General features: G+C 38.9%; 1 protein-coding gene across 10 annotated transcripts in view; it reads right to left on the reverse strand.

Moving 5' to 3' along the window:
- The window catches only part of MDM4 (MDM4 regulator of p53), a 45,659-nt gene extending 22,113 nt beyond the window's left edge, over positions 1-23,546 (reverse strand). For 2 of the 10 annotated variants that reach the window (XR_014245974.1, XM_082396805.1), the window contains exons 1-3: positions 19,370-23,546; positions 3,118-3,226; positions 1,349-1,423 (exon numbers count right to left, since the gene is read on the reverse strand). Coding sequence is in view for 7 of the 10 variants with exons in the window: in XM_082396805.1 (XP_082252931.1) it covers positions 1,349-1,423; positions 3,118-3,195 (153 nt within the window). In the remaining 3 variants the exon portion in view is untranslated. Of the gene's footprint in view, positions 1-1,348; positions 1,424-3,117; positions 3,227-3,327; positions 6,669-19,032; positions 19,188-19,369 lie in introns of those variants that run through there. The other 8 variants (XM_082396800.1, XM_082396799.1, XR_014245973.1 and 5 more) reach the window with 8 other exon arrangements.
- Between the last annotated feature and the right edge of the window lie 520 nt (positions 23,547-24,066).

The following is a 24,066-nucleotide window of genomic DNA, read 5'->3' on the forward strand; positions in this document are numbered from 1 at the left end:
TTAACGGCGCTCTCATATCTAATCAAATATCTAGAGAAAAATAAGATGAGAAAGAACATCTACTATAAGAAAAAGGAGGAAGGTTTGTTTGTTTGTTTGTTTGTTTTTGGCCATGCCATGCGGCATGAGGGATCTTAGTTCCTCAACTGGGATCGAACCTGTGCCCCTTGCATTGAGAGCGTGGAGTCTTAACCACTGGACCACTGGGGATGTCCTGGAAGTTTTTATATTTATGTCTGTCCAACTTCCAGAAAAAAATAAATCCACTACAAGTATACAAAATAAGATCTTCAAAAACACTACTCTGAATTTGTATATACTACTATTCTCATTATACCATACTGCCTCAATGCACATACTGATAACCAATATTTAAAAATAAAAAACTAGGGAATTCCTCTTTATGCACCAAGTAGTGTCAAGATTCATAATAAAGAGCTTACTGTGTAAACTGACTCCGTCCAACATTTCCCCCATAAAACATATGTAATTAACTGTCTTAACTCAGGCAAACTCTGCCATGTTACTGAAGGAGATAGTATAATGCATTATAACAACTTTATTGATATAAAAATCCACACTTTAATAACAGTTTAGAAAAAAGTCTTACCAGAATTTTAGATACAAAGTCCAAAATGACAAACTTAATTTAAAATGATAAAAGAAATATGAGTATTCTAGAAAATCTGAAATGCCTCCAGATTTGTTTCCTTGAGAGGTAGAATGACTCAGGAGCATAGCATTGCTAACAGCTTTTATGAAAAGTCAAAAAAAAGCTTGACAATTTTGTTTCCTCTGTTTAAGAAGGGTTCGATCTTCGCCCTACTAAATCCAAGCAGTTCAAAGAGATTAACATTTTAATACTGAGTCTTTTCCACTTAAAGAATTCAATTTGTTTCTGTGTTTAAAAAAAAACTTTAGAAACTAAGTAAGTTATTTAAATGCATGTTTAAAATAACTCACAGTGCTCAAAAGAGTATCTGACAGATTTATAATGAAAAACTACTGCATTTAATTCCTGCCTCACAGCGTATCTTGTAAATCATAGACAGTGTCTTTTTTTTTTTTTTTTTTTTTTTTTTTTTTTGGCCACACCATGCGGCTTGCTGGATCTTAGTTCCCCAACCAGGAATGGAACCCGTGCCCCCTGTAGTGGAAGCAAGGAGTCCTAACTACTGGACCGCCAGGGAAGTCCCTCGATGGTCTTTAAAATAGAACAAAAGTTGCCTCTCCAGTACCACAGGAATAGAACTTCTTTCTTAGGCCTGATTTCAGAACTATACATTCATAGGATTCTATTATACTTTTCAGCTTTTCTTTAAGCTGAGAATTTTCTTTGATGGCTTACCTCTTTAACAGTGAACATTTCACCTTGTGCACCTGCTGCCTGCAAAATCTTCAGAAGTGGCAGTTTTGGTCGTACCTGATATAAACATAAAATGTATTTGCTATTTACATTTCAATTAAACTGGTTTCTGAACCCCAAGGGAAAACTAAATCTCCTTAAACTTTTTTTTTTAACAAACCCTGGTTCATACTTAGCATCTAATAACTACAGAAGATCAGTCTATTACTTGTTAACTTCCTGAAAAATCACATTTTCAAAAGACAGCACATTCACACCCACTAGGATGGCTATAATAACAGGAAAAAAGAAAAGAAAAAAAATAACCAGTGTTGCCGAGGATGTAAAGAAACTGGAACCCTTGTGCACTGCTAGGGGGAATGTAAAATGGTGCAGCTACTGTGAAAAACGGTTTGGCAGTTACTCAAAGAGTTAAGCATAGAATTACCATGTGACCCAGCAGTTCCACTCCTAGGTATATATCCAAAAGAACTGAAAGCAGGGACTCAAACAAATATTTGTACACCACTGTTCATAGCAGCATTATTCATAATAGCCAAAAGATGGAAACAACCTAAATACCATTGACAGATGAATGGATAAACAAGATGTGGTATATACATACAAGGAATAGTGACTTTGTTTGCCATCTCTTGACTCTGATTATAGAGTTTGTCTTTAGTCACAGAATTTAATTTTTTTCATTTTATATGATCAAATTTGTCTCTCTCATCCTCTTACAGCCTCCTTGGTTTTGTCTTTTTTTTTTTAATATTTATTTATTTGGTTGCGCTGGTTGTGGCAGGCGGGCTACTTAGTTGTGGCATGCGAACTCTTAGTTGCGGCATGCGTGTGGGATCTAGTTCCCTGACCAGGGATCAAACCTGGGCCCCCTGCATTGGGAGCACGGAGCCTTAGCCACTGCACCAGCAGGGAAGTCCCTCCTTGGTTTTGTCTTATTGAAGGTCTCTCTTATTCTAAAGTTTCAAAATACTTCCTAAATTTTCTTCTAATATTTTTTATCATTTCACTTTTTACATTTAAATCTTTATCTCTCTGGAATTTGTTTTTTGTACAAGGTTTGAGGTCTTCATTTGCTTCCTTTCAGGGATGGCCAATTAAGTCAAAACCATTTATTACATAAGCCACATTTTCCCCCATCAAATCAAATTCCACCTTTATCATAAATTAAGGTACATAATCTATATATGGTGCAATGTTTATGAAACCACAAAATTATGTATTTTATGTTAGAGGAAAAGATCTGGAACAAGACACACCAAATTGATAATAGTGTTATCTCAGGGGGAAGGGACTTAGGCAGAAGAAGGGAGGAGATGGTCAAAGGAGTCTCTACAGATAAATACTTTATAAATACATGATAAAGACTGAATTTTTTATAAAAATACACTTACTATATTTATAATTTAAACTTGATTTTTAAAGAAAACAAACTATATACAATGAAGTGAGAAGGAAGACAAATATATAACTTGGCCCCAAATCCTCCACTAGCCACCCATACCCTAAAACAGGATAGGTGTTTAAAATGTGCCATTTTGAGCAATCTGTAACTTCCAAATATTTATTTAATCAATGATCAATTCAAATTTATGAGCACTGATACTGTTTACTAGTTTCCCTAATATGACATTTAAAAAAGGAATCTTTTCTGCTCTGAATAAAATCCTACAGTCAGTGAAGTCAGTTACATGACCCAATTTAATTTTTAAAAACTTAAAGAAAAATAGGAATGCCTAAAAATAAGTTACCTGATTGGTTTGTTCTGGAGAGATCCTGCAAGCACTGTCAGATGTTGAACAATGGGCAGAGGTGGAAAATGTTGTCATTTTGGCAGTGAAGTGAAGTCTGCTGATAAATCTAAAAGGAAAAAAATTGTAAAATCTAAAGTAGAAAATTCTCTTTAGGATTTACAAAAAAATCAACCAGCAGAAGTAAAAGAAACACATATATCACAGCACCCTACACAAGTGCAATATACCCATGCTGAGGTTCTTGTTACCCTTCTGATCACTTTCTAGTTCAGATCCTGCAAAAAACTGAAGAGCTTCTCTAAGAGTAAGAACCATCTACACTTCCCTCAAGTGAAGCCTGCAAAAGAAACAGGTTCAGGCATGCTCCAACCTCTACACTGATGATAATGAGTAAACTGTTTTAGCTGAAAGTGAAATTTGCAATCATTACCTCCCCAGTTCTCTGGTATCTCCTCCTCTCTTGGACAGTGCTCAAGAGCACCCCCTAGGAGACAGATGCAGGGCTGGGGGAATTACCAAGATTAAGTAATAGATTAAAGACTCCAAGAGCACCAAGGAAAACCTCTGCAATATGTTGCAACATGTCTTGGCAAGAGACCACAAGAAAGTGAGAGTCAAAATATTCAGTATCAGTTAAAGCAGCTTTTAAAATGTGCCAAGCCCAAAAAGTAAATACCTAAATACCTATAAAATGGGTTAAACCAAGGTGGACATACATCATCAAAGGAAAGATATAGCATGAATTGAAATAAGGAGTAAGGTTTAATTAAAGTTTTTCACCTTTTACCTTTTGTCCTTAAAAAAAAAAAAGCTATAGAGAAGGAAAATAAATTTTTAAATAAACTTGAGTTTACCTTCAGAACTTTTTCTAGTAAAAAGGTGACAAAAGTCAGTGAAATTTATAAATAAAAAAATCAAGAGTCTGGGGACTTCTCTGGCGGTCCAGTGGTTAAGACTTCGCCTTCCAATGAGGAGGGTGTGGGTTGGATCCCTGGTCGGGGAGCTAAGATCCCACATGCCTCCCTGTCAAAAATCCAAAACATAAAACAGAAGCAATATTGTAACAAATTCAATATAGACTTAAAAAAAAAAAAACTGGTCCACATTGTAAAAAAATAAAAAAATTAAAAAAAAAATCAATAGAGTCTGGTTTACAGCTAACAAGATTCCCCAGTCTTCTGAGAAGACTTATTAACCACAACAAAGTATAAATTCAACCCTCCTTCTGAGACAGGAAGGGGGCAGGGCACAACTGTTAGGTAAAACACTGACTGAAACCGCCCACCCTGGCCAAGCAAAGCAGTAACAATTTGCATGAGTTATTTTAGGACAGGAGATCCTTGGTAAGGAACTACCAAGCCACCACCAACCGGAATAATATGGGAAAGGTCAAAAGGAGAGAGGAGACGCCAGTCCACATGTCCTACTAACCTCCTAGAATCCTCCTCGCTGGAATCCATCTTGGCTGAGCGGTTGCGCGCCACCAGAAAGGACCCTGAGTCAAAATGATTGGCCAACCCGGAAACTAATCCCATCACCATAAAACCCAAGACTGAAAGCCACTTGTGGCAGAGCAGTCCTCCTGGGTTCCCTTACCCTCCTACTCTGCCCAGGCGTCCCTTCCCAATGAAGTCTCTTGCTTTGTCAGCACATGTGTCTCCTCAGACAATTCATTTCTGAGTGTTAGACAAGAGCCCACTCTCGGGCCCTGGAAGGGGTCCCCCTTCCTGCAACACAACCTTTGAAAGAATGACATAGCCTAAGAACCTGACATAAACTGGTTAGAACCAACTAGATCCAAGATGGAGGACAAGTCGACTTCCACTAGACCTTGAGCCTCAGTATACACTCACTGTAACACATCAGCAAGCTAAATGACACACCCACAGGCACCATGACAGTTCCAAGGCCGACCATAAAGGTCAAAAAGTAGGTGGTGGCCCAATTCCTGGAAATCCCCACCCCTTCCCCAAAATAGCTGGAATACTCCTCCCACTCATTAGCCTATGATATTACCCACCCCTATAAAAACTGACAACCCCATACCCTGGTGCCTCTCTCACCTTCCGAGATGGCCCACACTCTGTCTACGGAGTGTGTTTCTCCCTGAATAAATCATCTTTCATTTTACTACGGCTTGCTCTTGAATTCTTTCCTGCGTGAAGCCAAGAACCCATACTCGGACTTGCCTGAGACCTGGGACATGACCATCCTCTCATGCCCCACTCTCTTTCCTGCAACACTTCTATCAGCTTCCCTTGCTCCAAAATGGGAAGTCAAACAGGATACAAGCATAACTTGTAGGGGTTTTTTGTAAATTTATTTATTTGTTTATTTTTTGGCTGCGCTGGGTCTTCATTGCTACTCGTGGGCTTTCTCTAGTTGCGGTGAGCGGGGGCTACTCTTCGTTGCGGTGCGTGCGTTTCTCATTGCAGTGGCTTCTCTTGTGTTGGAGCACAGGCTCTAGGTGCTTGGGCTTCAGTAGTTGTGGCGCACAGGCTCAGTAGTTGTGGCGCACGGGCTTAGTTGCTCCGTGGCATGGGGGATCTTTCTGGACCAGGGCTCGAACCTGTGTCCCCTGCACTAGCAGGCAGATTCTTAAGCACTGTGCCACGAGGGAAGTCCCATAACTTGTCATTTTAAAGCAGCTAGCTTTTAACTGGCATTTAAAACCTTATTAAAAAAAAAAAAAAAAACCTCATCTTGAGAACAAACATATGGATATCAAGGGGGGAAAGCGGCGGGGGGTGTGTGGGGGTGGTGATGTGATGAATTGGGCGATTGGGATTGACATGTATACACGGATGTGTATTAAATTGATGACTAATAAGAACCTGCTGTATAAAAAAAAATTAAATAAAATTTACAAATTAAACTAAAACAAAAACAAAAAACACCTCAACTCCCTAAACCTCCTAGTGCTATAGTCTCCCCCATCTCATTAAATGGCAGCTCCATCCTTCCAGTTGCTCAGGTCAATGACCTTGAAGCTATCCTCGATTCCTTTTTTTTCCTCACACTTCACACCCAGTCTATGAATAAATTCTGAAGCTCTATCTTCAATGCATATCCAAAATCAAACCATTTCTCACTATCTCCGTTATTACTACACTAACCAAACTGCCCATCTCTGAACTGCCTTAGCTCCTAAAGGTTTTCTTGCTTCCACCCTTGCCCCTCTGGCTCCTAACCTCCTCCTTTTGTCTTTGCTCAAAATGTCATTTTATCAATGAGGCCACACATTTTTTTTTTTGAGGTATTAATCTACATTATAATACCAATGTCGATCTTTGCAGATGTTGTTGTTTTTTTTTTTAATTTATTTATTTATTTTTGGCTGTGTTGGGTCTTCGCTTCTGTGCGTGGACTTCCTCTAGCTGCGGCAAGTGGGGGCCACTCTTCATCGTGGTGTGCGGGCCTTTCACTGTCGTGGCCTCTCGTTGCGGGGCACAGGCTCCAGACGCGCAGGCTCAGCAGCTGTGGCTCACGGGCCCAGTCGCTCCACAGCACGTGGGATCCTCCCAGACCAGGGCTCGAACCCGTGTCCCCTGCATCGGCAGGCAGACTCTCAACCACTGCGCCACCAGGGAAGCCCGAGGCCCCACATTTTAAACGTGACCACACATTTTAAAAACTGCAACTCCCAACCCCCAGTATTCCCTATCTCCTTCCCTGCTTTATTCTTCTTTTCTTCACTGTCCTTGTTACCAACCAACACACTATATACATTTTAATTTTTATCATGTAAAACATAAGCTGTAAGTGGGAAGGGATTTCTATTTATTTGTTCATTAATATAGCCCCACTGCCTAAACTGTCAATTATGTACATAGTAGAACAACATGATGGATACAAATATTAATAATAGCTTGGACAGTTTCCAAAAACGGCCCCCAATGAACCACATCTCCCAACTGGCTACTCTACTGGAGACCACACAGAAAGGCCACGTGGAGAGGTTCAGTCATCCAGCTGAGCTCAGCTTTCCAACCATACCCTCCAAAGCATCACACATCTTGGGACATTCCAGCCTCAGGTGACACCTAACTCCAGCTACATGACAAACTACAAGTGAGACCACCAGAACCAATGCATAGAATGGGATGTTCATCCCACAGAACTCAGCACATAGCATCATAAGAAATAAATGGCAAAGACTTATATAGAGCTTAATCTGTACCAACACATATATTAATCCGTTTAATACTTAAATAATCCTATGATGTAGGCACTATTATTATCCTTACTTTATAAATGAAGCAAGAGAAGCACAGGGACATTATTTGCCCAAGATCACACAATTAGTAAACTGCTGAAGTCAAGATTTTAAACTCAGAACAGCTCTGAAGTCCCCACTTAGCAATATTTTTTTCCCATTAGACTTCAAGTACACAGAATTAATCACAATTCTTTCCTTCAATACATACTCTCATTGTTCATCCACACATGGCCCACTTTTACTTGAGTTTTCTTAATAATGCAATAAACATCCACAAACTAGGACTCTGGCAACAGTCTATATTTACCCATAAGATTCCCCCTCCCACTCCCCTGCCTCCTCCCAACAATCATCCTGAATTCTGTTTTGATTTTCTTCCCTTCCTTTTTATGCACTTTACTGCACCAAAATGGAATCCTAAAAAGTACATATTTTCAGTTTAGCTGCTTTTAACTCACAAAAAAGGAAGTATGTTATATGTAATTTTAGGAATTTTTGTTTCACTAAAATAAATTCCTACTTTTATGTCACTTGAGTTCCTTCATATAACATAAAATTTACCATTTTTTAAAATTTTATTGAAGAATAGTTGATTTACAATGTTGTGTTTAATTTCTGCTGTACAGCAAAGTGACTCGGTTATACATATATAAATTCTTTTTCATATTCTTTTCCATTATGGTTTATCACAGGATATTGAATACAGTTCCCTGTGCTATACAGTAGGACCTTGTTGTTTATCCATCCTATATATAATAATTTGCATCTGCTAATCCCAAACTCCCAGTCCTTCCCTTCCCTACCCCATTACCATTTTTAAATTTACAATTCAGTGACATGAAGTACATTCACAATGTTGTACACCATCACCACTATCTACCTCCAGAACTTTTTCATCACCGCAAACTGAAACTCTGTACTCATAAAACAATAACTCACTATCCCCTCTCCCCAGACCCTGGTAACCACTACCCTACTTTCTGTCTCTATTAATATGCCCATTCTAGGTACCTCATATAAATGAAATCATACAATATTTGTCCTTGTGTCTGGCTTATTTCATTTAGCATAATGTTTTCAATGTTCATCCATGTCATAGCATATTTTATTCTTTATTTACTTTGCTGTATATTTCCAGTGTGTGATGGACATTTGAGTTGTTTCTAGGCTTTCACTATCATTAGCGCTATTAACGTTCTTCTACATGTGCCAAAAAGTATCTCGTGGGCATATCTACAAGACAGATTGCTGGGTTATAGCATATATGAATATTCAACTTTAGGATCTGACACCAAACTGTCCTCAAAGTGTTTGCACCAATTTATAATCCTATCAGCAATGTATAAGATACCCTGTGAATCTACCTCCTTTCCAACATCTGATGTCCTAAGACTTTTTAATTTTTCCCAATCAAATAGGTATGGGCTTGGTCTACAGTTCCCTGATCACTAATGATGCTATCTCTTTACATGCTTATCAGCCATATGTGTTTCCTCTTCTATGAAATGTGTTCTTGTCATTTACACACTTTTCTAATTGATTTTGTTATACTTACTGATTTGTAATAGTTCTTTATATATTTTTAATATTAACCCTTTATCAATTGGATGTCCTGCAAATATCTTCTCCCAATTTTTAATGTCCTTTCTATTTTCTAGAAGGTGGAAAAATCTTTTTGAGCAAAAGCTTAATTTTAAAAATTTATATTTATCAATCTTCTATTTTTTAGTCAATGACCTCTGCCTGGCTTAAACAATCTTTTATTCTCCAAGGTCTCATTTTCACCTAGACTTTCTACTAAGATTTGTGTGTGGGGGGGAGGGGGATGTCTACTAAAACTTTAAAATTTTTGTTTATGACATTTAAACCCTTAATCCGTCTAGAGTTGACTTTTTTCTTTTTAGAGGTCAGTTTTATTCTTTTTCTATATGGATGGCCATTTTTTCCCAGCTCAGTTTATTGAACATGACCTTCTTGATTGACAGCCACCTTTGTTGTGTATCAACATGCATGGGTGTTCATGAGTTTTCTATTCTAGTCCACTGGTTTGATCTTCCTGTCTATACAATTTGACACTTTTTTTTTTTAATTTATTTTTTAAAGTTTTTTTGGCTGTGTTGGGTCTTCGTTGCTGCACGCGGGCTTTTCTCTAGTTGCAGCGAGCGGGGGCTACTCTTTGGAGCTACTCTTTGTTGCGGTGCACAGGCTTCTCATTGCCGTGGCTTCTCTTGTTGCAGAGCACAGGCTCTAGGTGTGTGGGCTTCAGTAGTAGTGGCTTGCGGGCTCTAAAGCGCAGGCTCAGTAGTTGTGACTCATGGGCTTAGTTGCTCCGCAGCATGTGGGATCTTCCCGGACCAGGGCTTGAACCTGTGTCCCCTGCATTGGCAGGCAGATTCTTAACCACTGCTCCACCAGGGAAGCCCCTGACACTATCTTAATTCTTATATCTTATCAGGAGTCTTGCTATCCCACAGTGCAAGTCTTCCCCTCCCGTTCCTTTTTAGAAGTGACCAGCTATTCTTGGGTCCTTAACTCTTCTATATAAAATTTAGCATCATCAAGTTCCATGAAAATCCCTCTTGGGATTATGAATGAAATTACATTTAATATATAGATCAAACTGTTTTTCAATTCATTAACATGACATATTCCTCTATTAAGATCTTATTTAATATCTCTTAGAAAAGTTGTACAATTTTCCCTTTAGAGGTCTAGCACATTTGTGTTAGACTGATTTCTAAAGTTGATATAGATACTACTGTGATGCCTTCTCTTTCATTGTTTTTTAGTGGTTTTTGCATACGTACAGAAATACAAGTGACTTTCAATAATCTTATATCCAGTCACCTGCTAAACTTACATAATTATTTTTAGTAATTTGTCTGTGGATCCTTCTGTTTTCTATGTAAATGACCATATCACCTGCAGATAAAACTTTATTCCTTCCTTTCCAATTCTTGTGCCTCTAATTTCTTCTACTCGTCTTACATTACTGTTTAGGACTGTCAAAACAATGTTGAGTACACACAGTATCAGGCATTTTTGTCTCTGATTTTAAAGGAAGTGCTTCTAATGTTTCCTTACATAACATGTTTTCTCTATTTTTTTCTTATAGCTATTCTTTATCATCTTGGAAGGGTTCCTTTTGCTCCTCATTAAGAATATATCATGGGGGCTTCCCTGGTGGCGCAGTGGTTGAGAATCTGCCTGCTAATGCAGGGGACATGGGTTCGAGCCCTGGCCTGGGAAGATCCCACATGCTGCGGAGCAGCTGGGCCCGTGAGCCACAATTACTGAGCCCGCGCGTCTGGAACCTGTGCTCCACAACAAGAGAGGCCGCGATAGTGAGAGGCCCGCGCACCGCGATGAGGAGTGGCCTCCGCTTGCCACAACTAGAGAAAGCCCTCGCACAGAAACGAAGACCCAACACAGCCATAAATAAATAAATTAAAAAAAAAAAAAAAGAATATATCATGGGGACCTCCCTCGTGGCACAGTGGATAAAACCCCAAGTTCCCAATGCAGGGGGGTCAGGGTTTGATCCCTGGTCAGGGAACCAGATCCCATATACATGCTGCAACTAAGAGTGTGAATGACACAACTAAGGAGCCCACCTGCCGCAACTAAGACCCAGTGCAACCAAATAAATTTTTTTTTAATGTGGTTAAAAAAAAAAAGAATATATCATGGACATACACACTACTACATACAAAATAGATAACAAGGCCCCACTGTATAGCACAGGGAACTATACTCAGTATTTTGTAATAACCAGTAAAGGAAAAGAATCTGAAAAAGAATATATATATAACTGAATCACTGTGTTGTACACCTGAAACTAACACAACATTGTAAATCAACTATACTTCAAGAAAATAAAATTTAAAAAAAAAAGGATTATATCATGGAAGAGGGATTTAGAAAATACTTTTTCTGCACCTATTAAAACGATCATTTTTTTTGGTTTTTTAATCTATTAATGTGGTAAATTTTGAATTTCATTTATGGATTTTCTAATATAGAAATCCTTGCACACCTGAGATCAATCCAACTTGGTTTTGGATATTATCCTTTTTTGCATACTGTTGGTTTTGATTTGTTAATATTTTGTTTAGGTTGTAAAGTCTCTACTAGTGAATGAAATAAGTCTGTTATTTTCCACTGTCAAGTTTTTGTCTCATTTGGATGTCAGGGTTAGCTGGCCTAACAGAATAAATTGTTTAGTCCCTATTTGTCTATTGCCCGAAAAAAAAATTCTACAACAAAATTGAGACTTCTAGTCTTTGAAAGATTTCTGACCTCACCTATAAAACTTATAAAACCCAGTGCTTTCTTTGTGGAAAGATTTATGTATGTATGTATGTATTTATTTACGGCTACGTTAGGTCTTCGCTGCTGTGTGCAGTCTTTCTCTAGCTGCAGCGAGCAAGGGCTACTCTTCGTTATGGTGCACGGGCTTCTCATTGTGGTGGCTTCTCTTTGGTGCAGAGCACAGGCTCTAGGTGCACGGGCTTCAGTAGTTGTGGCACACGGGCTCAGCAGTTGTGGCTCACGGGCTCTAGAGCACAGGCTCAGTAGTTGTGGCACAAGTGCTTAGTTGCTCTGTAGCATGTGGGATCTTCCTGGAGCAGGGCTCAAACCCGTGTCCCCTACATTGGCAGGCAGATTCTTAACCACTGTGCCACCAGGGAAGTCCTGTGGGAAGATTTTTAATTGCTGCTTTAGCTTAATAAATATTAGATTATTCAAGCTTTTGTCTTCTTCCATTTTGTCTAGGTCTTCAAAATTGCTGGCATATAGTTGATAGTATTCTTTTAATCTTTATTTAGTATACAGTTGCATCCTTCTTTCCATTCGTGATACTGTTTAACATATCTTACTACTTCTTCTACTTTAAAAAATTTATTCTGTTCATTTCCTGATTATTATAAATTAGACACTTAGTTCACTCCTTTTATAATTGAATATTTAAGGCTAAAAATTCCTTCCCCCTCCTACCCCAGCACTACTTTTTTATTCAGCTCAAAGGTTTTGATATATAAAGTCTTCATTCTCATTCAGCTGTATTTTTAAATTTCCATAATTTATTTAATCCATGAATTATATAGCTATGCATATGCATACTGTATTTCTCAAATGTATGTTTTTGTGATTAACCACTAATTTAGCAGCACAGTGGGAGAGATCACCCTCTGCATAAAACTTGATCTTTGAAATTGTTACAGCTTTCACCATGGTCTAGTTGATGATCAATTCCATACTAAATGCGTGCAAAACTCTATGTTCATTAGGTTAATCTTGTTGGTTTTTTACAGTCTTCTATTTCTGCCTATTTGTCAGCTTGATCTACAATTAATTAAGAGATGTAATGAAATCTCCCACCATGATGGTGGATTTCTCCATTGATCCCAGTGTAGTTCTACCAATTTCACTTCATCTGCTGTAAGGATTTTTAATCAGAGGCATTCGCGCTTTAGACTGCTATATCTTCTTGGTGAGTGATTAATATATAGTGATTATAATTATGTAGTGTTTCTTTCCATCCCAATTAAGACATTCTGTCTTAAAGTATATTTTATCTTGTATTAGTATGGTCATGCCAACTTTCTTTTAGTTAGTATTTCCATGTATGTATTTCCCCAATCTTTTAATTTCAATTTTTGCATGCCCTTAAACTTTTGGCGTGCCCTCGTAAAAAGCATATATCTGGATTTTGAGTTTTTTAATCCAATTTGTCTATTTTTATCTTTGGTGAATTTAGTCCATTTATTGTAATTGATATCTATAAATCTGTCTCTATCATCTTTTTCTTTTCTTTTTTAAGAACAAGTTTTGGAATTTCCAAAGAGTTTCTTTCTTTCTTTTTTTTTTTTTTTTTAATATTTACTTATTATTTGGTTGCACCGGGCGGGTTCCTTAGTTGTGGCTCACCAGCTCCGTAGTTGCAGCACGTGGGCTCCTTTGTTGCGGCATGCAAACTCTTAGTTGTGGCATGCATGTGGGATCTAGTTCCCTGACCAGGGATGGAACCTGGGCCCCCTGCATTGGGAGCACGGAGTCTTAACCACTGTGCCACCAGGGAAGTCTCCCCCACTTTTTTTTTTTTTTTTTTTTTACTATTTATTTATTTATTTGGCTGCACCAGGTCTTAGTTGTGGAACTTGGGATCTTTCAGTTGTGGCATGCAGAATCTAGTTCCCTGACCAGGGATCGAACCCCAGCCCCTGCACTGGGAGCTCCGAGTCTTAACCACTGGACCACCAGGGAAGTCCCTGTCTCTACCATCTTAATTTAGCATTGCAGCTTGTCCTACTCTTCCTTTTACTCTTCCTTTTACCTTTCTTAAAATTGTATCTCTGTCTCCTTGCTAATAAGATATGAACTTTAGCACGATATCATTTGGACTTTAAATTCTGGAGTAGATATCTTTTTCTCTCTCTTGAATTTTCCTTTTCTCTCTTTTTTTTTCCCCTTTGGCCTTAGCCTTTACAACAATAAATGATAACAACATATCTGATTACCTTTATTTCATATATCTCTTGTAACATCTTCTGGATTTGAATCTCTCAGTACTTCATCTAGAACTGTCTTCAATGTGGGCCTTTAGGTGGCAAGGCTTCCAATACTTCATATGCCTGAAAATATCTGTATCATCCCCTCCTATTTAAATAAATGTGGTTAGGTATAAAGCTCTAAGTTCCCCTACAAAACCCTAAAAACACTCTTTTGTCTTCTTGCATTTAGTGATGTTGTTCAAAACTCTTATGTCAATTCAATTTTTGCTCCTTTGTGTGTGATCTGTTCTTTCTCTCTGAGGCTCCTACAATTTTCTTTTGCTGTGATACGCTTAAATTTCACTATAATGTGTCCAGAAGTGAGTTTTTCCTGACCTCTTATTTTTAGCACTCTAAAAAACCCTTCCATCTGGGGACTTTCTTTTTCCTTTTTAATTCTAAAAGAGAACTATTTTTCCATTATTTCTTCAATACTTCCTCCTTTTCATTCTTATTTCTCTAAGATTCCTATTATTCAGATGTGAGTACCTCTACATCTATTCTCCTTATCTTTTAACTTTTCATTTATATATTTTTTTTCTTTGTCCTTTTCTCCTTTGTTCTGGGAGATTTCCTCAATCTAGAATTCTAATTCACTCAATCGTATCCATTCTGTTACATCCATCTGATGTGATGTTCTTTATTTCAACCACTGTATTTTTCAAGCCTACTATTTCTGCTTGGTTCTATCAGCCTCTGCTTATTCTTGTTTCAAGTTGCTAATATCATCCCTACTTCTTCTAGAATGATTATCAGTCTAACTTTAAACTTTTTTAAAAAATTTATTTATTTTATTTATTTATTTTTGGCTGCATTGGGTCTTCATTGCTGTGCGCAGGCTTTCTCTAGTTGCAGAGAGCGAGGGCTACTCATTGTGGTAGCTTCTCTTGTTGCGGAGCACGGGCTCTAGGTGTACGGGCTTAAGTAGTTGTAGCACGCAGGCTCAGTAGTTGTGGCACACAGGCTCAGTAGTCATGGCGCATGGGCTTAGCTGCTCCTCGGCATGTGGGATCTTCCCGGACCAGGGCTCGAACCTGTGTCTCCTGCATTGGCAGGCAGACTCTTAACCACTGAGCCATGAGGGAAGCCCTAACTTTAAACTCTGGATCCATCTATTCTATTATTTATGTTCCAATGAAGCTTATATATTGTTCTTTTGAAATACCTGTGCTCTTCAACACTGTTATTTTTTCCTAGAGGACAGCAGCTATTCTGATAGGCAAAGCATAAGGGAGAAGACCAAATTCCAGCCAAAATCAGCCACAGTAAGCTGGAGTAAGGTAGGAAATGAACACTAAAGTAGAAAATCCCAAGCACCAGATAACCACAATCACTATCCATCCCATACAATCACTGCTCAGACCAAGGATTCACCTTTTGTTCCCCAGGGAGATACAGCATTATGATAGGGATTTGGGGAGACCTAAGAATTAAGAAGTTAAGGGACAGAGAAGTGACTGCCTAAAGTCAGTCATCGCTTGTTTTTTTTTCTCAACTCCTCCTCACAAGTATATGCTTCTGTAATGCCCTGATTTACTCTTAAGGAGAGCTGGACTAGGGTTGAGTCACAGCAAGTGTAGAAAAAGGTAATTCCAAGGTAATGAGGCAGGAGAGCAACTAGAGCAGTATTCCAATAGTTCCCTTCTTCCATGGTTTTATTCTCCTACAGTCATGCCTGGCTGACTCCTGTCCTAGGCCAAAGACCCACCCTCCCCCCAGCCCCACCTCCACCCCACAAAGCAGTTCAAAAAGTCCACATCACCCATTTGTTTCTCACAGTATTTTCCTTTTATAGTCCCTCTAGGGATGATTTGAGAGAAAGGAGTCAGCAGTCATGCTAGTTCAGCATCTTAGTAGGAACAAGACTTGACCGCTTGGCAGCTCTGAAGAATTTAAACCTCAATAAGGGTTTAACATCTGGTAGAAAGTGTTGTGCCATTAAAAAGATACTGATTTAAGAGCCATAGAAGTTCAGAGCAGGACAAATTACTTTTGATTGCAAGGCAGAGGAGGGATGAGAGGGAATGGCAATAGCAGTGGGAGGATTTTAAAATGGGAGAACACTGGAAAGAATAGGAGAGAAAAATATCATGAGGAAAGGAATTGTTCTCAGATGTATGTGAGAAATGAAGTCAGCTGATGGGCTCTGAACCCAAAGCAAGATCTTGTCCCTTTTCCACCTGGAATCTGTTTTGAGTGCAACAGGGTTAGGTACTGTTAGTCTCTCCTTAATACAGAAAACTGAGGCTTAAAGAAGTCAAATAACTTGCCCAAGACTAAAGCTTATCCTTTTACATTCAGTTTCTCAAACCAGAAAGTTAGAGTCATCTTGATCTCTCCCTCTTCCCCCATTATCACATCATCAAACTTTATGGATTTTAACTCCTAAATCTTTCAAAACCACGCCCTCTCTTTATCTTCACCACCAATTCCCCAAATCAAAAAATGTTATTTCTTGCCTGTGTCACTGCACTAGACTCTTAACTGTCTCTCTAACCCCACTTCAATCCAAACTCCACACTACAGCCAGAAGGATTAAAAAACCAAAATAAAATAAACAATCCTACCCTGCCGGGCCCTGCTCCACTGCTTGCTACTGTTCGAAAAATAAAGAGCCTAGGCCCTCAGCACCTTGCCAGTCTTTCCAACTTACACTGCTCTTCCCCACACTCCCTGCACCTCATCCACACTGATCTCTTAGTTTCTCAAACAGAGCCTCTGCACACATTGTTCCTTCATTTTGAACACAGTTCTGTACAAGACTGACTCATCCTAAACCTTCCAGTCTCCAGTTAAATGTCATCTCCTCAACAATCATTAATAGGTGTTAAAACCATATAAGTGAAAGGTTGGGGGAAGGGGGGACTTAAAAACACATTGAGCAGGCTTACAGCATTTGACCCACTGACCAAATTTATCTCTAGAAAGAGCAACATTCACACATCGTGTACTTCCTATGTGAAGCAACAGGAAGCACCCAGTACCTCCTATGAAGTATTCTTGGCCCCCCACCCCCAATCCAAATCTAATCAAGCTTCTAGATCTGACTAATATGTCTTTGTAGGGGGAAAAAATGGAGGGTGGAGGAATAAGTAAACAATACTAAAAGCAGGCAATTAGCCAAATCCAGAATGTAGGAAATTCTACAGGGTCTTGGGTGCAGCATTACTGTTGAAGTGGACAGACTGTTATAGAGACTTAAAAAACACTACCCTAATACAATGTGTGGACCTTGTTCAAGTCCTAATTCAAACAAGCCATCTGTAAAATGTCATTTTTTCCTAAACAATCAGGAAATTTTGAATTATGTACTAGGTATTAGATACTATTAAGAAGCTGTGTATAACTGATTCACTTTGTTATAAAGCAGAAACTAACACACCATTGTAAAGCAATTATACTCCAATAAAGATGTTAAAAAAAAAAAAAAAGCTGTAAACAGTAGTAGAAAGGCACTGTGGTAAATTTTTTAAAAATCCTAACCTGATAAGAGCTACATCCTGACATAGTTAAAGGTAAATAAAATGACACATCTGTGAAACTTTAAAATATTTCATTAAAAAGGTGGGAAAATAGAAAAAACAATATTAAATTAAAACATTAGGTTTTAATTACCTTATGGAATGGTACACAGCAAATGTGTAAGAAATGACAAAATTTCCGTGTGTTTATCTATTGTATCTTGAAAAAACTAGTAATCTTGGAAATCCTATTCCAGTTACCTCCTTGGTCAAGGCTTTTCTGACTCCCCAAAGGAAGCTGATGACACCAGAGCACCTCTATTAAAACACTCACAACATTATATTTATGTTTTTATGTGTGTCCCCTAGTGGACTGAAATCATAGAGAGCAGGAACAGTCTTATACATCTCTCAATGATAACAGAAGAGTGGTTTTTACCCTACATTTAGTCCAAAAGACTCCTACACCTCATCTTCAAATCTCTACCTTTGAAGATAACTGTGATTTAAAGACTAATTAAAATAAAAGCTTCTTGTCAGAAGTCAGCAGAACTAATCATTCTTATCAATTCTTTAAAGCCCTAAGGACCTCTACTAAACACCAGTCTGATTGTCTTTCAACTAAATATGTAAAAGTAATAAAACCAACTGTCTTCTTTTAAAAAAGAAACTACCATTCAGATGTTGTTTTAGTTCTCACAAGGTCTGTTACACATCTAAAAAGGTGAAGTGTGTAGCAAGAGTATGCTCCAGCAGTTTGCAAAACAAACAATATGCTAGGAAACAACCTAAAAATCCATCAATGGGGAGCTGGTTAAAGAAATTCTTGTACAACCCTGTAATTCAATACTACGCAAGCCCTTAAAAGAAAATATTATATGTATACTTTATGGAAAGCTGTCCCTGATGTTATTTGAAAAACTTAAGGTACAGAACAGTACACACAAAATGACCCTACTGTTGTTTAAAAATGCGAATATGTGTGGAAAAAGTCAGGAAGGACATAATACCAAGCAGTTAAGGGTAGCTAGCTTGAGGAGGGGACAGGTTAGGGACACGTTAATGGACAGTTAACTTTACACACTTCTGTACTGTGTGCTTATTTTTCTTTTTAACAACAGGCAAGTAGTATTTTAGTGTTTTAAAAAACTTTAAAATAAAAAATTGTGATCCTGACCGTACTGTGAAACAAAATATTCCGAAATAAGTACTTCTTAACTAAATTAACTTTTCATAGCAGGAATGTATGAGGAGGGAGGGGACTAAACCCAAACTGAGATGTAGTAAAAATTTAATACCAAAAGGTACCACCAAGTTATCTTTGATACTTGTTCCCCATGCCAACATCCCAAAGAATGGAGCAGCTTCGTAACTAATAGATCTTCCCGGATGAAGGAAAACAGAAGCAACATTTTCTCCGGGTGCCGCTTTAAAACAGGGGTTTTCAAACTCGAGGGTGTACAAGAATCAATTGGGAAATGTGCTGATTAAAATACATATTCCCGAGCCCCAGCTCCTGAGATTCTGTTAGGGGAAGTCTGGGTGTGGCCCCCAAATGAGCATTCTTCAAACAAGCACTCAAGTGCCTCTGAGACAGATGGTCCGCAGCCCTGAAAATTACTACCTTAAAATCTTGAAGACATCTCAATGTCACTCTCTCCGCCTCCCTCTTTACCACCTTTCCTCCAAAGTGCCTCAGTCATCCTCATATTTTGCGTCCAATTAAGCATCGTCAATCTATTTCGATTTGGTTTGTAACCTGTTGGCCGACCTGCATCACGTCACTCCACCTCCATTTTTGTCCTCTGCTGATTCTCATCTTATAACCCTTCCCCCACCAGCCCTTCTTCCGCCCTGTGCGACCGTCCCCACGCCGCCACCCACGCCTCTAGCTCCTCCCGCCGGCTACCCCGGCTCCGGGGCCTGCAGAACTGGCCGCGCCGCGCCCGCTCCCCACTCTCCACTTCCCACCCCCGGCCTCCCGGCACCCCGCCGACTAAACCCAAAAGCCACACCTTACGGCCGCTCCATGAGTCGCTCCCCCGCAGAGCCCGGGGGGGAGGGGGCGTCAGTCACAGGCCCTAAGGCCCCCGCAGCATTTTGAAACGGCGAGCAGTGAGGGCGCAACTTCCGGCCTCGCCAACCCATCTCCCATAAGAGCTTCCGGTGAGGCCTCCAGAAACCATAGATGGGCCAACTGGATGGCTAGAGAGCCAGAAGGCTGAGCCGTCCCTACCATAGAGTAGACCCAGTGCGGGGAAAGAGAGTCGCAGGACCTGGACCACTAAGAGTTGCGAGGTTTCAAGAGAGAACACTTGAGGAAATTGCAGGGTCTTGTGATATTCATAAACATGTCCTGGGAGCTCAAAAAACAGGGAGGGGAGAAAGCTAAAAGCATAATCAGAGGCCACCTTTTCAACTCTTCAGAAAGCTGAAAAGCCACTCCCTCTGTTTCTCAGTCTTAACTTATTCATTCTTACTCCCCAGAGGTGGCTGGAGCGGAGAAACAGCATCCTAGTGTTGTCGCTAATTGGGTGAGAATAAGCCTAGTATATACACGAATCACTACAAGAAATGCTAAAAGAGAGATGCAAAGGACAATGAGGTGGAGCTTATTTGGATCACACAACCAGGTCATCTAGCCTGCTTTCTCCCAATACAAAAGTACCTTCAAACCTCTCAGGCAGGCTGTCTTCAACCTCTGCCAGTGCCAACTGGCATGACCTCCCCCCAATACCTCATTTCGTTTATTTTAGGATGATTCTAGGTGTTAGAGGAATTTCTGGGCTGAAATACGTTATTTTGCCATTTCTCTTGGTTTCAGTTCTGCAGTTTGGAGAAGAGTAAGGCTTTATTCTTTCCAATATAAGTACTATTGGGTTTTTTTGCAGACAGTTATCATGTCCCATCTCTAACCCTCTCTTTTGTTTTTCTGCAGGCTGAAAATCCCCTCAGAACCTTCAACTATTTATTTGCCATGGCTTCAAGCCTCCTTGCCACCCTTCTGAACAAGTACCTCTTCGTCCTATTTAAAATGTGGCTCCCAGAACCAGATACACACCCATGCAAAATAAAATGGGGCAATGACCTCTCTTAATTTGCACATTGCACCTTGCTCTATTTCTGGCATAACCTCCGACTTAGGTGGAGATCCAGAGTTCTGTAAATGAGCTGAAGAATTAATTCTTTTTTCACAGTTGCTCCCAGAGAGCTTTTTTAGGTGAACCACTGTCAACTATTTCTCCTCTCTTTTTCTGCAATTAATTTTAATTTTTGAAAAAATCCCAAACAGGAGTTTGTTTTGTATCTTTTAAATAGTACCTTGTTACTTTAGGTCCTTTCCTACTGTCTCCTGGACTCTTGGAATTGTGATCCTGTCATGCAATTCAGTTTGTTGACAAGTATTTGTTGAATATCTGCTGTGTGCCAAGCACCAATGTAGAGGATTCTAAAACAATCCTAGGAATCTGCCTAGAGGAGGCCTCAGACTGTCCAGGTAAAGAGAATGTGATAAGTGCAATGATGAGCTGCAGTTAGCCTTGCCTGGAGTGTCAGGAGAGATTAGCTCTTTCACTTTTGCATTTTGCAAATTGTTGATTAACATACCTAACTTATTTTCATTTAAAGCCTTGGTAAATATGTTGAATAGGGCATGATTAAGAATAGAGCTTTTCCCCTCATGGTTGACTCTGATTCATGATTAATTGTTCCTTTTCTAGGGTTGTTCTTAAACCAATTATCCCACCTACTAGAGGTCAACATCTGGAAACATTTCTCTGACCTTTCCCAAGGAGTTCATAAAACTTCATTAAATGACTTGCTATCATGAAAACAAATCATAACTATAGTATTTCTTCTACCAGTCAAGTAATCTTGCCAAAAAAGAAAATGAAATTGGCTTAACAAGCTCGTAACTGACTCAGTGATCACCGCTTCCTTCTCTAAGAACTGTGCTCACAAACCATTTATTCAATAAAGAAACAGGAAATCTGGGTTTAGTCTAGCTATTCTAGAAATGAGAAAGTTACACAGGTCTTCAGTTTCCCAATGTGTAACATAAAATGGCTGAATCAGATGACTTTTCTAAGGCCCATTGCAGCTTTAAAGGAATTAGAAGCCAGTGTTATTGGTCTAGAGCCTTTCTTAAAAGTTATAAGGAGTGGGCTTCCCTGGTGGTGCAGTGGCTGAGAATCTGCCTGCTAATGCAGGGGACACAGGTTTGAACCCTGATCTGGAAAGATCCCACATGCCATGGAGCAACTGGGCCCGTGCGCCCCAACTACTGAAGCCTGCGCACCTAGAGCCCGTTCTCCAAAATGAGAGGGAGAGGCCACCACAGTGAGAAGCCCGCGCACCACAACGAAGAGTAGCCCCCTCTCACCGCAGCTAGAGAAAGACTTCATGCAGCAACAAAGACCCAATGCAGCCAAAAATAAATAAATTTTTTAAAAAGTTATAAGGAGTTACTTCAGACATACTAAAAGGTATAATGAAGAATATGATTTCCTTTTCCCCACCATTCTTCCTATAGAACAATACTTTACCTATACAAAAAAGTTCCCCACAGTCCCTTCTCCGATGGCATCTCCCTCCTTCAACTGCAGAGGGAACCATTATCCTGAGTTTGGTACTTACCCCTGCCATGCATTTCTTTAGACTTTTAAGTTATATACCTGTATATATTCCTTTCAAATATTTTATGCTTTAAAATTTTTTTAAATTTGTCTTCATCTTTGTCCCTCTGTCTGCACATTGTCTGTGTTCTAATCTCCTTTTCTCATAAAGACATCAGCCATATTGGATTAGGGCCCACCTGTATGACCTCATTTTCCCTTAATCATCTCTATAAAGGGCCTATTTGCAAATAGAGTCACATTCTGAGGTACTGGGGCTTAGAACTTCAACATATGAATTTTGAGAGGACACAATTCAGCCCATAACAGTAATGAATGCACCACCATTTTTTTTATCCCATCTCTTCCTTTGACAAATATTTAGGTGTTTCCTATTGTTTGCTCTACAAACAATGCTGCTATCAACATTCTTGTACACGTCTCCGTGTGTACTTTAGGGAGTAGAATTATTGGGTAATATACATATTATCAACTCAATTAGATCGTGATAAAGTGCTTTCCAAAGTGATTGGAGAAGTATACACTCCTGAAAGGAGTGTATAAGGATTCTGTTGCTTCACATTTTCGCCAACACTTGTATAATAAGAAGGTTTTTAAAAAATAGATGTGAAATGATTTCTCGTGGTGGTTTGATTTATGTGTCCATGATCATTAGTAAGTTTGAGTATTTTTTCATATTTATTGACTACTCATCTATAAATTGTCCATATCTTTTGCCCATTTTTCTATTGGTTTGTCTTTTTCTTATTGATTTATGAGTTCCCTATATAATCTGGATATTAATCCTTCTTAATTATATGAATTACAAATAACATCTTCAAATCTATAGCTTGTTTTCACTTTTTGAATGCTGTCCTTTGAACAGAAGTTTTTTAATGAAGTCAAATTTATTAATTATTTTCTTTATGATAGCTTTTTTATTGTATATTATTTAAGAGGTTCTTTCCTGTCTAGGAATCATAAAGACACTTTGAATATTTTCTTCTAAAAGTTCTAAATATTTGCTTTTCACATTTAAGCCTTTAACTCATTTGTGGTGAATTTTTGTGCATGTTGTAATGCAGAGATCCGATTTTACTTTTTCAATTACAAATTGAACAACAAATGTATGGCTCTATTATTGAATCTATAGACTGTGAGTCTATAGGTTCTTGAATTAATCTTTCCTTCCCATTTAACATAATCACTGAAGGTTTTGTAGAAGAATGGAGCCTTTAAGAATGAATAGGATTTCAAGAGGCAGAGGTGGAAGAAGTCGTTTGAAGAAATATGGCATAAATAATGAGGAGAGGGAGGAAGAATTAGAAGACTGTCTAAAAACCAGAGAAAGAAAGAGTCTCCTTTGATTGAAATGTTGATTACTGTATAGAAGATTGGCACTGTATTGAATTACACTGTCCAATATAATAGCCACCAGGCACATGTGGTTTGAAATGTGGCTAGTCCTAATGGAGATGTGCTGTAAGTGTAAAATACACATCAGATTTCAAAGACTTAGTAGGAAAAAATAATGTAAAATATCTTAATAATATTTTGTATTGATTACATGTCAAAATAATATTTTTTTTTTTAAGAAATTCACGTTCTTTTATTTATTTATTTATTTATTTATGACTGTGTTGAGTCCTCGTTTCTGCGCGAGGGCTTTCTCTAGTTGCGGCAAGTGGGGATCACTCTTCATCGCGGTGCGCGGGCCTCTCACCATCGCGGCCTCTCTTGTTGCGGAGCACAGGCTCCAGACGCGCAGGCTCAGTAATTGTGGCTCACGGGCCCAGTCGCTCCGCGGCATGTGGGATCCTCCCAGACCAGGGCTCGAACCCGTGTCCCCCGCATTGGCAGGCAGACTCTTAACCACTGCACCACCAGGGAAGCCCCCAAAATAATATTTTGATATATTGAGTTGAATAAAGTATACAATTAATTTTATCTGCTTCTTTTTACTTTTTTAATGTGGCTACTAGAAAATTTTAAATTACATATGTGGTTTGCATTATATTTCTATTAAACGGCACTGGCATGGGATGGATTTGCAGGCTGGATTTTGGATTTTGAATGCTGCTATAAAAAGTTCCATGTGT

This window comes from Balaenoptera borealis, assembly GCF_965194805.1.
Source record: "Balaenoptera borealis genome assembly, chromosome: 1".
NCBI classification, from domain to species: Eukaryota; Metazoa; Chordata; class Mammalia; order Artiodactyla; family Balaenopteridae; genus Balaenoptera; species Balaenoptera borealis.